Genomic DNA, 14773 nt, shown 5'->3' on the forward strand with positions numbered 1-14773 from the left:
CAGAGTTATGAGACATGGAGCTTCCTTCCTTTCTGTTCTCTCAACCCTGCTGGCCTTCCTCCAACCAGCAACGAAGCACAAGCCCCAGTCACCATCCCATTTCCATGGGGCATGTCTAGAGATGAAGAGTGGAATGATGAGGGATGTCTCACTGTGCCCCAAGGAATGGTGGGAGGACTTTAGACTTTGGTCTAGAGGAGCAATCCCACACTGCAGAGTGAGATCCAGGCAATGAAAATTACTGAGAGGCCACTTTTGGCTCAGTAAAGATGGAGCATTGAACAATCAGAGCTATCTCAAAAGCAAAAGGGCTCCCATTTCAGGAAGCGAGTTCCTCATCACTGGAGGTGATCAAGCAGAAGCAGATGACTACTAAGACAGGGTTGTCGTGGATGGAGCAGATGGAAGGGCTTTCCGGTTGATGTGTAGGGCTGCTGGAGGTTGGGAGGTTTTGCCTGCCCTCTTTGTCTCCCCAGTGCGTGTCCACTGGGTGGATTGAGTTCAGCAGCTTCTTGAAATTCTAAGGAGAGTCTGTTGGACTGAGAGAAGATTTTTCAACATGTCATTGAAGAGGAATGTGGTCCTCTCTCTCCTCTGCCCATGCCAGAGGGCCACTGGGTGTCTGTGAGGATGTCCTAATGTTTTGTTTTGGGCTACCTTGTAGAGTAATGAGTGCCCCATCCCCAGAGGGGTGTAAGTGTAGGCTAGAGAACCACTGCTGGAGGTGCTGCAGAGGGACTTCTGATGTGAGGAGGCTGTACTAGGTGGCTTCTGAGCTCCCTCCTAACCCGGAGACTGTGAAGTTTTGAATCGCTTCCCATGAACAGAAGAGCATTCCCGTCCCCGTACTCCACTTTTCCCCCAGCAAGGAGACAAGGTGAAGTTGTTTCTGTTTTCATTCCCTTAGGTCAGCTGAAGCTGTCGATTGACGCCCAGGACCGGATGCTGCTGCTCCACAGTGAGTATGGCTGCATGCCAGGTCCACCAGGGAAGGGGCGGGCCGCTCAGCCTCCTGCCTGGAGGTGGTGTTACCATGGGCCAAGGTGTCTTTTCTCATCTTTGTATAGTGTCCTTCCATGTGTCCATTGAAAAAAAGTAGGTATTCACTTGGGACTCTGTCTAGAGACCCTTCCCTGGTATTGCTCCTGATGTGATGGAGTCCACTCAGTGGGCTTTTCTCCCTGGCAGGCTGGGCACCTCCACATCACCCTTGGCCCCTGTGGAGCAGGCCACAGAAGAGCTTCCCTCACCTCCCTCTCAGGCCCTGCCTATCTCTCCAGCTTCCCTGGCTCTTGCTGCTAAAGGCACCCTCCACTGCCTTTTCTGTCCAGTGATGTGCAATTCCCTGGAATGCATCATGCTCGCTAATGCTCTGTGCCTTTGCACCCTCTGTTCCTTCTGTCTGGAATAGCCTGCCTTCTTTTTGAACTCCTTTTGAAGAATAACTCTGTAGAATTATATCCCTGGAACCTATATAATTTTATTAACCAATGTCACCCCAGTAAATTCAATAAAAAATAAACTTAAAAAAAGAAAGAAAAGTAACTCTCTCTTCCTCTGATTTTGCAAGACCTATGCCTGCCTTCATCGTCATTGAGACTCAGGAAGGAAGGCTCCTTTTCCCTTCCAGGAATCACCTCCTGACCCACCTGCCTGGGCTGAGTTTGTTGCTTCCTCCTCTGTGTCCTCATTACAGCCCTGATTGCACTGTGTCACCTTGGTCAGTCCAGGGTCTGTCTTGCCCCCCAGCATGGGAGTGCATCCCCCTGAGAGCCAGGGAGACCCAGGGCTCATCAGGCCTGGGTCCTGCCCTCATTGACCACACCCTCGAGGGGAAGGATGCACACAGGAACAGTAACTAGGATACCAGGAAGCACAGACCAGCAGGCGCCTGGGGTCCTGGGGTCTCGGCCTGGGGGGGCCCAAGGTGAAGTTCCCAAGGACCAGCAGAGTGGGGGTTCTTTGCCCGCTAGAGCCTGACTCCAGCTGTGCAAACAGTTTTTGCAAAATGCATGTTGGCCTCCACCGCTCCATTTGTCCTGCATAGTTTGCTTTGGCCTCACCCCAGTCTCAGGCCTTCATCCCGTCCAGCCCGTTCCCCTCTCTCCTTTGGTTTCCCAGGCCTCATGCCTTAGAGTACAGGAGCTTCATCTGAGCCAAACCCCAGGGCTCAATCAAAACCAAACACAGGAGAAAATAGAAAAGAGGCTCAGCTTCTGCCAGGTCTGCTGTCTGACTTCTGCAGTCTTCAGGCAAATGGGCCACACTTGCTTGCTTTCATGACCAGACCTGAAGCCCACCCTCACCTAGCCTTTGCCTTTATTTATTATTCTTTTCTTTTTAAATTATTGATTTGGGGGGGGGGAGATTTGTTGTTCCACTTATTTATGCATTCATTGGTTGATTCTTGTATGTGCCCTAACTGGGGATTGAACCTGCAACCTTGGCGTATCTGGACGATGCTCTAACGAACTGAGAGCTTCCTGGCCAGGGCTTATTCTTTTCTTTAACAGACGTTTGTGAGGAGTTACTTACTTGCCAGACATTCTATTAACTACTTTATTTTTATTTATTTATTTATTTTAAACATATCTTTATTGATTTCAGAGAGAGGAAAGGAAGGGGGAGAGAGAGAGAGAAACATCAATGATGAGAGAGTCATTGATCGGCTGCCTAGCCCGCAACCCGGGCATGTGCCCTGACCTGGAATCGAACCCTGATGGATCCTAGGTCGATGCTCAACCGCTGAGCCACGCCCGGCCGGGCTCTGTTAACTACTTTAGACACATTATCTCATTTAAGCAGCACAACTACCCTGTGAAGTGGATATTATTATCACAAACCTATTTAAAAAATGGCAAATTCATTCTCAGAGAGGTGAAGCTGCTTGCTCGGGCTCACATGGCTGGTAAGCAGTTGGGCTGGGCTTCACGCTTGCGTCTGTCCCTGGACCCAAGCTTTTGCCTGTTGTGCTCTGCTGTTCATCAGCCACAGCCAGATCGCTGTGCAGAGTAAGTTCTCCGGCCCAGCCTCCATTCCCAGGACGCAGTCTTGTGTGGTAGAAGGAGCACCGGCCTGGGAGTCGAGAGACATGGGTCTGCCATCACATTGCTTTGTGACTTTGGACACGTTTCTTATTGTCTTCCGGCCCCCTCATAGCCTCATATTCCCCATTAAATGAGGGGTTGGGCTCAATGCATTGTAAGAATTAGGGGACCGAGTACACCCTATACTGGCTCGGTGAGGGTACTGCCTGAGGGTGCGAGATGGTGGGAGTGGACTAGACCAGAGAGGGATTAATATCCAATGGTGGTTGTGCACATTAAGGGCCTGGTAATAATCTTTCCCACTCACCCACCCCAACGTTTAAATTCTTTGTTTAGTCGTGGAAGGCAAAGGTCTGATGAGCAAAGATCCTGGCATCTGTGATCCCTACGTGAAGGTATATAATGGAGGTCGGGGTGGGGATGGGTGGGATGGGGGTGCTGAGGGGTCATGTTACTGAACTGAGCCCCAAGGTCCAGCACATCTGTGGGCCTAGGGCCGTTTGGGGTAACAGTGACTGCCTCATCATTTGGTCAGTGGGCATTTATTTTGCCCAGTGACGAGGCCCTGAGCTGCGATAGACCCCTTCCCTTAGCCTGGCTTGGTGCCTAGGGCTTCCTGCAAGAGTGGGAATCTTCTGGGTGATTGTCATCCACATAGGTGAGCACAGTGAGCATGTGGGTGGTAGAAATTCACAGATAATCCCAAACCCTCTCATGGAAAGCAACATCTTCACCCCTCCCCCTCCTCCCAATCAGAGGTGGGGTAGCCAGGTCTGGGTGGTGGAGTGGAGGGAGTGTCTCTGAGGGCTGGTAGATCCACCCGAGGGGGGCCCTTGCGGTGAAGACAGAGGCCCCTGTGGTGGGGGAACTACTTCTAGCCAGAGCCAAAGGCAGAGTACCTCCCGGAGTGTGGCAGCCTTGATGCCAGGGCCAGGGACTGACGCACTTCTCTGCATCCTTCCCCAAGCCCCCAGGCTGGTCGTAAGTCCCAGTGGGTAAGGACTTGGTCAGGAGCAGGGTGGGAGCCTGAGGCAGGCAATGAGCGCAATGGGGCGAGAGCATGGATTGGGGGCCTTGGCAGAGTAACCCGGAGCCTCTTGTGAAGGGAGCACTCAGCAGCTGCTGGGAACTTAGAAGCGAGGAGGCCTGTGCTTTGGGGGCCACCTCTCTACTTGGAGGAAGAGCAGAGATGGTCAAGGTTGTACCCACCCCATCTCTGCCTGGTCCTGTGGCTGCCTTCTTGGTACCACACACTGCGGGGCCCTGTCCTGGTGTCTGATCCCACCTCCGGCCCGGGCACCTCATTCTTTCCCAGCCTCTGCCTGAGGCCTCCACACCGTCCTCTGCAGAGGCTGGCAGGGGGGCACCTAGGAGGCCTCCGACTGGAGATGAGCAGAGCCAGCCTGTAGGCGTAGGTAACGGCATAGCCACAGGAATCACCTAACGCTTCCTTTTCTCCGATTCAAGATTTCTCTGATCCCCGAGGACCGTGGACTGCGCTGTCAGGAGACACAGACCGTGCCCGGCTGCAGAGAGCCCGTCTTCCAGGAGCGCTTCTTCTTGTAAGGGCCTGGGGCGGCGGCCCCCACGGGAGAGGGAAGGAGTGGTGATCTGGACACTGCCCTGTTTGCCAAACCTAGGGCTAGATCTAAGCAGAAAAACAGTGACTTCTAAAGGATGTCTTTGTTTTCTCATTCACTGTGTCCTTGCATCCCTGGCACCTGGCCCGGCCGTGAGGTCCACAGTGATAAGGTCTCACTTGGCTGGACCTCGTAACTCGAATGCCCAGCCTGAGGCTGGCAGCCCCTGGGGAGCAGGCGACTTCCCACTGTGCCGGGCCAAGCTTTCTCCTTTAGCAGAAGGAATTTTCCAAGCTGAGGGGTGTTTGGCCTGCGGGCCTCTTTTTGAAACTTGCTAATGTCTCTGGGCCCTGGCTTCCTTGTTTGTAAAACGGGGCTGAGAGTAGTGCCCACCTGAGAGAGCTGGGGTGGCGGTGAGACAGCAACGCTGAGTGTTGTTGTTATTACTACTTTTTCTTTCCTCCATCCCTGAACTCTGGGACCAACGGGAAGGTAATGGACATTTCAGATTTTCCCATTAGTGCAAATTAATAATATTTTTGTTGTTTTTCAAACCACTCAAGGTAATTTCGCTCATTGTAGAAAAATAGAAATTATAGATAAGCAAAAAGGAGAAAAAAGAAAATCCTCCCAGCCCCGCTATCACTGATATGTCTTGGTTTTTTTCTTTCTAGGTCTTTGAATTTGTGGGTGTGTGTGTGCCCGTGTGTGTCTATAAAAGTGGAATTGTTCTATAATATTGTGTGATAACCTTCCTTTTGTCCTTAACAACGTAATGTAAACTCTCCTGTGTATGTCAGTACTCACTTCCCACACTATTCGTGCCTGAGCTTTTTAACCAGCTCCTTATGGTTGGATGTGTAGGTTATTTCCAGATTATGCAGTTATGTTGGACTCTGTGGGCCTGTCCTGGAGCTCAGCCCTATGAACACTCTGACCATCTGGTTTGTTTTGCAGTCCTGTCCAAGAAGAAGAGGAACAGAAACGCCTCCTGGTCACTGTGTGCAACAGGGCAGATGACTCCAGGTGAGGGGAACTGCTGAGCTCGAGGAGAGATCCTGCCCTGGGCCTGTGGGTGGCATCCAGGTGGCCAGCATACAGTAGGGGCTCAGTTAGTGGATGAGTGAGTAGCAGTGGCAAAACTAAATGTGCACCCCCCAAGTCCCCGTCACTCCAGGTGATGCCAAGGATAGTGTTATCAAAGAGCATTGGCTGTGCCCTTGGTATCAGCAAGACACTGTGTTGGCCACTGGGGATGCCAGCCAGCCTACACTCTGCTCTCAAGGCACCTACTTTCAGTAAGGGACAGCAGGCACTGCATGGGGACAAATTATAGTAACAGCGCACACAGGCTCAGTCCCACAGGAGCAGAAGCTCCATGAGAAGTGGGCCCATTTCTCTTTTAGTCACCACTGTACCCAGTGCCTGGCACATAGACGTTTAGTGAGTGAATAAAAGAATGAAATGAGTAATAGGGCAGTAAACTGGGAAGAGGGAGAGTTCACTGTGGGCTGAGGTAATCAACAAGCCTTCATGCAGAAAGGGGGATTTTGAACTTGGGAAAAGATCAAGAGTAAGACAAGGAGAGGAGCTTAGAAAGGGTATTCCAGGCAGGGGAATGGCATGAACAAAGGCAAGGAGGCAGGAATGTGCCTGGTGGGCTCAGGCTGCCATGACGAGGCCAGTTCAGGAGGTGCAGAGTTTTGTGTAGGAGACTCCAGACAGGCTGATCTTGCAGGCAGCCCAGGACGCAGGAGGCAGCTGTGGTCATGGGTAATAGTGTTTAGTGTAGAGCAGGGCAGGAGTTCTGGGTAGATGAAGGTGAGGGTGAGCTGTGAAGGGGGTGGTGGTGAGAGCACTTGACTGATGGCCATGGCCCACTCCGAGCAGCAGGGGCTCCTTCACCTGGTGCAGCCTAAGAAATCTGGAAACCCTGTGTCCAGGAACATCTGTCACGCAATCATAGAACCAAATGGGAACCAAAAAAGGGTCTAGGTGAGTGAAAATCAGCTCAACTCACCTGCTTAGACCCAGAAAATATGTTTAGGTCGAATGCTTCTTAGTACCTTAAATTTTATAACTAGCATGCTTTTTAAAGTTATGCCTTGTTCAGCCTTCATAATGAAGAATTTGTCTTTTAATAGAGCATCTGTTTTTTGTTTGTTTTTTATCATGGAATGGTGCTTATGGCCCTGTAGGTCTCGTCTCATTCACTGAGCTGCCGTTTCCTGGGTACTAATGTGGCAACATTGTCGTAGGTTCTGGGGACACGTGGTCAATCAGAGACCATCCTGCTCTCGAGAGGATCGCTGATAGAGACTTTGGGGTGTGGGTGATGAGGAGGATATCGCCTCGATAATAGGAGCAACCATTTACCGGGTATTGGCCACAAGACAGGGGTTAATAGTGCTTTATCTCATTTAATTCTTAAAACAACTCTTCAAGGAGTATGTTTTTTTCTTAAGTTTTCAGAGGAGGAGACTGAAGCTAAAAAGGATGTCACTTGCCCAAAGCCATACAGCCATTGGACAGTGGAGCCAGGATGGGAACCCAGGCAGTTAGACCCCAGAGTCCTCGCTCTCAACACTGTAATGCCTCCTGGATGCTCAAGTAAAAGGACAGAGGAAAGAGCCAGTAGAGTGTAGAGGGGATGGGGCAGGGCAGGAGTGTGGATGGATCTGCAAACTCATTGGTCTTGCTGGAGGGTCAAGTACAAAGTAGGCACTGGCTAGAGAGAAGACAAAGTTGGCAAAAGCCCAATCTGATGATTGCACAGGTTTTCTCCCAAGGGCCAGTGGTTCTCAGTCCTGGATATGCATCGGAATCCCCTGGGGTGCTTGTGAGGAGCATAGATTCCCAGGTGCCACACCCGAATCTTCATGGGCAGGTCCTAGGATTCTGCATTTACACAGGTTCTCAGCGTGAACCTCATGCAGCCAGCTTGGTGTTTGGGAATCTGGTGACGGAGATGTACTGAAGGGTGTGGAGCAAGGGAGTGGCGGATGTGTATTCTAGATCTATCATTCTGGTCGATCCTGGGAAGGTTGGGGAGGAACTAGGAGATTCTTGTGGTGATCTGTGAGAGAGATGATTTAGGGACAGAGAGGAGGGAAACAGACCCAGGACATAGTTAGGAGGTAAATCAATAGTCCTTAGTGATGATTTGGATGAGAGCAGTGGGAGAAGTCAAGGATGACTCCTGGGTATCGGGTGGTGTCCCCAACTAAGTCAGAGAGTCCTGGAGGGGAAGGGAACCAGCTTTGGATATGGTGAGATGGAGGTGCTTGGAGAGCAGCCAGGAGAGAGCTGTGAGTAGGGTCTCCTTTGCTGACCTGGAGCTTGGGGAGAGAGAGGCCTGTGCCCATGTTAGGATGTGAGAGTCATGACCACCAAAGTGGTGGGTGAAATTCTGAGCAGGTCTGATTGCCCCGGAGTGACAGGGACCAAGGGTCAGAATCCTGTCTTGAAGGGAAAGCCCTGAAGGAGCCAGAGGAGAGTGTTGGAGAAACATCTAGCAGTCCTTTGGGTGAAGGCAAGGGGTGGCGCAGGTGCTGGAGGCAGACACCGCACTGGGAGCTGTCGCTCCCCTGGTTGTGACCCACCCTCCTGGGCCAGCAGAGCAAGCCCGAGAGCTGCTGGAGAAGTCAGCAGTGCAGTTCACAGTTTTTTGAAAAGAAGGTGAGCCCGGAGAGTGAGTCAGCACCCCTCGAGGCAGCGTGACAGAGGCAGTGAGTGTCTCCACTTGTTGCCTATTTTGGGAAAGTGAGATTCCTTATTAACAAAACACAGTTGAACTTGTGGTCACAGTCCCAACCCAAAGCTCAAGAAGGACAAAGCAGGCTCAGACAGACCTGCTCCCGGAACAGGGAGCCCTGCGAACAAAGCTGCTGGCTCCACGGAGACCGGTTCCGTGGCTCGGCCGGTGGCAGGCGCAGTATTGATCCAGCATCTGACCAAGGAGGCTTCTGAGCTGGAGGAGGCAGACAGAGCGCTTGCAGGAAACTTCTGCCCTGCTCCACGCTCTCAAATCAAATTGTGCTTCTCTGAAGGACAGGCATTCAACTTATCAACATGAAAGACAATTACAGGAGGAAGGAAACAAACATTGATTGAACTCTTCTCTGTGCCAAGCACTTTACATACATTATTTCATTTAATTATCCTCATAAGGACTCTGAGAGGTAGGAATTATTATTGACCCCCTCTTCAGGGAGTAAGAAAGTGAGGCTTATGAAGGCCCAGGAACTGAGGATATATAACAGCTTGTATTTATTAAGCACCTAATGTACACTCTTTGTGGACATTAATCTAAGCATATTCCATTGTCTAATTTCATCCTCATAACACCATATAAGGTAGGGATTATTGTTGCTCTTTTACAGGTGAGGAAACAGAGGCACAGAGAGGTTAAGTAACTTGCCTAAGGTAACACAGCTAGGATGTGGTGAAAACAAGATGCAAATCCAGGTGGCCTGGCACCAAACTCATGTCCTGGTAACCACATTATAGTACACTTGACAATCTCACACAGGTGAGGAATGACTCCAAATCTTACTTTTTCTGTGTCAGCATGTGTTCCTCAGGCCCTGGACTGCTTCCCATAGCATTTATAACATTGCTTTTTATGCCATCCAGCTGAATAGGTGGCAGTGACAGTTTACATCTGATAGGAGATAAAAGGGAAGCATCTGTTTCACGATCCTTCCAGTGATGGCTCTAAACGTGTATTAGGGAAACAAGATGATCTGCAGAGACGATCTAGGGAAGGGCTGCTGATTTCATCTTATCACGGTGATCACAGTGGGAGCTGAGGAGAACCGGGCTCAGAGCACCAGATTTTGGCCTCGCTCAGACTTGTGGTGAGACCATGGTAAATCCCTTTCTTGCTCTGGGCCTCAGTTTCCTCACCTGTAAAGTGCACCGATCTCTAAGGTGACTTTGAGTTTTCAGGTTCTATGAGTTTTTAAGAAATTATAGACATTTTCAAGCATGTGGGAGGCTAGAAAATAGCATATAATATACCCTCATACGCGTAGCCCAGCTTCATCAATTACCAATATATTGCCGGTCTTGCTTCATCTCCCTCCCCCTTTCCTCTCTTCCAGTGGCTTGTTTTAAAGCAAATCCCAAACATCATATCATCTCATCTCTACATATCTATAAAAGATGGCTTAAAAAAAACCAACCTCAATGCCATTATCACATTTAAAAATTAACAGTAATTCCTTAATATGGACTGTGGAACTGAGCTATTTAAAAGTTTTGTTTGATGATGTGGTGAAAGCCAAATGAAAGCTTCTAGTCATAGCATTTTCAGAACTTATGGCCAGAGAACAGTCTTAGAATTGTAATGTTATGCACCAAGTTAAAAACCAGCAACAACAACACACATAAGTCTGAAGAACATAATCTTTTATGTTAACAGTGCCTACATTTAAGGAGAGTCGCCTTGTTCTGTGTCACATGGTCGTGGGTGTTCTAAGTGTGCTCTCTCCTTTAATCTCCTTTCATAAACAGGACCCCAGTGCCAAGTACAGTGCTGCAATGTTAGAAAGCTTGTGACCAGAGATGGAGCCTAAGGAAAGAAATAATGAATGGAAAAATGTGTTCAATTTAACCCATCAAATTAAAAATAAATTGAGATTTAATGGAGTAACCCTGCAACAGAAATAGTTTAAGGTCCCTGAGAGAGAGAATTAAAGTGCATTCCCTCAAAATAATGCCTTTTTTGTTGCAGTGGGTCTCCTACCGTATGCTCAACAGTAAACTGAGCCAAGTACAGCTCCCCCTGAGTGTTCCATGAAGCCTTTCCTCTGAGCCTGTGTATTGACAAGGCTATTTCCTCCGCCTAACATGTTCTCTCTGGCTTAACTCTTTAGACCTTCTTCGAGCACCTCCGCCCCCAACTACCTCTTGCCTCCCTGAGCTTTCCTCATTGTTGCCTGCACTGTTCATCTGTCAATCTCGCCCTGTCTAATCACATCCCTGTATTGCTGTCCTGATCTGCTATTTAAATTCCTGCGTGTTTATCTTGTTTCCTTAATGCTGCGGCTCCTTGCCCAGTGCCTGCCAACCACGGGCGTGATGGATTCATCCATTTGTCAAGCCTTCGCCGAGTTCACCAGACTCTGAGCTCAGGGTTCAGCATTCAGGAGTAACTAAGACTTGGCCCCTAGGACTTTGTGCCTAGCAAAATTTCAGGCAGTCTCCAGGCTGCGTACTAGTTCCCAGTTTTATAAGCTGGCCGGTATATTGCTGTGCGCTCAGGTTGCATGTAAAAGAAGTCTTTCTTCCTCCAAACATTTCTCAAAAGCAGGCTTAAGAAGTGCCCAATTAAAGAACACTTAGAGAGGGGATCCTGCTTACGGGCATTAATTGTGACAATTTGCTCTGCGTGAATTTTCATAAAATCATTGGAGGCCCCTTAGCAGGAAGCAAAGCTCACAGGAGGCTATTAACCTTTTTGCATTCTCTAAGCACCGGGAATGAAAATTGAACTTACTGAAGAGCAGGGAGAGGCCGCCTTTATTACAGCTGAAGCACTGTGCCTGGAGGCCTAGAAAGTTACAGCCAGGCCCAGGGTGGAAGAAAAGTGTACAGCAAGGCAGTGTGGGCACCTCGATCCCAACTGGCTTGCTCTTGTCTGTGTTGACAAACAAAATTAAATTGGTGATGAGGACTTTGGCAAAGTCTTGACAAGGCTTTTCTGGAATGGCGGCACAGATCAGCGTCTGCGCTTGTGACGGTCCCCGAAGCTGCCTCTCCCCGTGAGTGCTGCCTTGGCCACTTTCCAGGAGGGAGGAGTATTTGTTTTTGGTGGTGAGCTAGGGAAGGGGATGATGAAGGGCCGATTTGCTGGGGTGATCGCATTGTCCTCTTTGCGTGAATTATTAATACGGCCTCTATGATGGGGGGAGGCAAAGGAGAGGGTGGAGCAGGTGGAGTTCAGGCTGCGGGAAATGGGGGCAGGGAGTGAGGGCAGGGAGAGTAGCTGAGTGAGAGTAGCTGGTGGGACCCAGACAGGTGCAGAATGTGAATTTTCAGGGCAGGCTTGCTGGTCTGAGGATCAGGCCCCAACATTCTGCATCTCTGCCCCTCGCTTGTCTTGGTTACCCTCAACAAGCCAGTTTTTTTTTGCTTAGGACTGTTAGGTGGTGAGCTGCTACCCTTTCCGGAGAATCCAAACAATATGTATTTATAGTAAAGGCTTTCTAGACTACTGGTCCTTGACTGGGGCAGGCAAGGGCAGGTGCTTTCTGCAGACTTGCATGCCTGGACCCTGCCTGGAACCTGCTGGGTCTGGATCTCCGGGAGCAGGCTCTGGGGCATAGGATGTCGACAGGTGTTTCAGGGGGTTCTGTGGTGCACCCCTGGCTGCAGCCACCAGCCTCGCTCAGGCCCCCTTAGACCAGGTTCTGGGAGGCACATCTCCAGGGAGTTCATTGCCCATCCAGGAGCTCATTCCATCTTTGGCTCTGCTATTGTGCCTTCCACAGAACATGCTAGATCTGTGTGGGTCTTTCAGACGTTGATGTCACTGTCAGGGCTGTGCTCCAGTCTAAATACCCTTGTGGTTTCCTGGTTAATAGTAAACCAGTCTGAAGGGGTCTGAGTTGGGGGCTTGCTAGGAGAGAGGAGAAGAGAAAAATTAAAAAGCAACTCTAGTGTTAGCATAGAAAATGATGTGGTAGAATACATATACATTTATACCATTTTTTTTTTCTGATTACAAAAGTATTGCTTGCTCTCTATGAAAATTTGAAAACACTGAAAACCCAAAGAAAACAAAACCACCTCTAATCCCGCCTACCAGATTCAAGCATTGTGAATATTTTTGTGGGCGTCTTTCTCATTAAATGACAGATTTGTACATTTCCTTTTCTCTCACAGTAGCAAGATTATTTTTTGCGTTTCATTAGTATTGATTTATGCCGATATTATTGAAAGCTGCCAAGTATCAGTCCCTGACTATTGGGACTCAGTGGTGAACACAGTCTTCAAGGAACTTTAAATTACTCTTAGCCAAGAAGGACCCGACTGAACTCAGCCTTTCACCACAGTGACTCCCCATGAAACCTGGCCCTGGTTCATGCCTGCTTGTCCAGCTGGCCACCAGGCCAAGTTGGTCTTGGCGACTTTTGTTTTGGTTTGGATCTTGATCTGAAACTGTCCAAGGACTGCCCAAGTCCTACCTGGATCTGAGACAGCTTTTTGAGCTTGAGGTCCCATAACTTTGTCCTCAATTGAGCATCATCAGCTAATGTGGGAGCTGAAATTTCCTGCAGGGACCAGCTCTTTGGATCTTCCGGCACCAGAATAGTTACAACCTGTGAGGCAGCTCTGAGCTTGTGTGGTTGATGGAGGGAGCGCTGCCCCATGATCTACAACACCTGGGTTTCCCACGGGACACTGCCGCTAATTAGTCCAGGGACCTTGGGAAGGGGACCAACTCTGAGCCTCAGTTTTTTCATCTGTGAAATGGAGAAATAACTTTTCTCCAGTCTAACTCATGAAGTTTGAAACAAACCCATGTTACACTTGATAATCGATTTCCCGATATACCCTGGTGAAAAGGTGCTGACTCAAGCCTCTGTTCTCCTAGACAGAGTGGACTCATCGGCTGCATGAGCTTCGGAGTGAGGTCTCTCCTGACTCCAGGCAAGGTGAGTGCTAGGGAAGCTTCTGGCAGGGTCACCCCATGGAGGCGGAGCCAGAGTTGGTTTGTCTAGAAGCCCTTGGGCAGGGCTTCTGTCTGTGAGACGGTGCCCCACTGAGACAGGTGCCCTGTGGCCTGAATAGCAATACTGTATTTGTCATCTATGTGCCAAGGGTTTGGGTCCGGCTTGGTTCTTTTTTTGTCAGAGAGCAGTTGTTAGGATCCCCCAAGGCCTCCCAGGAGGCTCCGGGACTAGTGTCTGCCGTTGAGGACACTGGCAGGTCCCTTGGAGCTCAGAGCACTCCTGGGACTGCCCTGGAGGAGGAGGGCCACGTACTTCATACTTCGTATGCTCTGCTCCAGGGGCCACCTTGATGTCATCTACCAGGTCTCGTGGTTTTGGCCTAGCAGATGCCCAGGGGTGGAGTGAACATCCTCTGTGGAGCCTTCCTTCTGGCTGGCTGAGGACTCTCTGGGGTCTAGAGTCCCCTGCCCTGGACAGCCAATCCCTATCTGTCTCTACTCTGCACCACACCCCCAAATTGGAAGATTTTGAGCAGGGGAGGGACATGCTCCTCTTGCATATCCCTGGTGATGTCCTGGTGGCCTACTGCATGGAATTGCCAGGTGGCCCTATCACCCAGCTTTGTGTCCTGAAAGTAAAGTCTCAAGTAGGTGGCTGAGGACCCTTTATTCTTCATGCGTGTCCCAGATGCCTTGACTGCAGCCTAGGCTTCATTCCCTGTTGGGAGAAGACTTTCTGCCCTGGGGAGTGCTCAGGGGCCTCAGGATGCCCACTTTCTGGCATCTCCATCTCTTCCTCGTTCCCTCCCTTCTATTCTGTCAACATTTATTGGGCTCCTACTGTATACCCGGCACAGTGCTAGGCACATCAAAGAGCCTGTGCACAGCTTAGTGGGGGAGGCAAGCATGCAAGGCAACTGTTCTTCAGGGACAAGAGGCTGTGGGAATTCGGCGGAAGAGAGGACCAGCTCTGTCCATAGCATCAGGGAAGGCTTCCTGGAGGTGTAGGCACGGCAGTTCCTTTTGAGGCAGGAAGGCTGGAGTGTCTATCTCTGCAGAGATGCTGCTCGTGAGGGAGGATCTCCAGCTGCTGCTTTTTGAGGGGGATTGGTGGCTACCTGACCTGTGACCTCTGCCTCCTCTGAGCATGTCATGTCTTCTCTTGTGACAGGAGATCAGTGGCTGGTACTACCTTCTGGGGAAGGACTTGGGCCGGACCAAGCACCTGAAGGTGGCCAGGCGGCGACTGCGGCCCCTGATAGGTACATGCACACTACCTTCAGCCTCTACCCACATGTGCTGACGCCCCAGGGCTTTCCCCCTCCTTCCTTCCTGGGTATTGGCATCAGTGCCTGTGGTTTTTGGCAGCTGTCACTCCGGCTATGATCAGACCATGGGTCCAGGGACTTCTCACGGGCACCTGCTAGAATGTGCCCATGTACTTTTGTTTATCTGGTTGGACTTTC

The 14773-nt window shown here is 50.2% G+C and overlaps 1 protein-coding gene across 6 annotated transcripts in view; it reads left to right on the forward strand.

Annotated features, from left to right (window-relative positions):
- The window catches only part of RGS3 (regulator of G protein signaling 3), a 124668-nt gene that overhangs the window by 26412 nt on the left and 83483 nt on the right, over window positions 1-14773 (forward strand). For 5 of the 6 annotated variants that reach the window (XM_081152578.1, XM_081152583.1, XM_081152587.1 and 2 more), the window contains 6 exons: window positions 908-958; window positions 3384-3442; window positions 4515-4609; window positions 5585-5653; window positions 13230-13290; window positions 14479-14569. In XM_081152578.1, the coding sequence (XP_081008704.1) occupies window positions 908-958; window positions 3384-3442; window positions 4515-4609; window positions 5585-5653; window positions 13230-13290; window positions 14479-14569 (426 nt within the window). Of the gene's footprint in view, window positions 1-907; window positions 959-3383; window positions 3443-4514; window positions 4610-5584; window positions 5654-13229; window positions 13291-14478; window positions 14570-14773 lie in introns of those variants that run through there. The other variant, XM_081152584.1, reaches the window with a different exon arrangement.

Source organism: Miniopterus schreibersii (assembly GCF_964146895.1).
Source record: "Miniopterus schreibersii genome assembly, chromosome: 11".
NCBI lineage: Eukaryota > Metazoa > Chordata > Mammalia > Chiroptera > Miniopteridae > Miniopterus > Miniopterus schreibersii.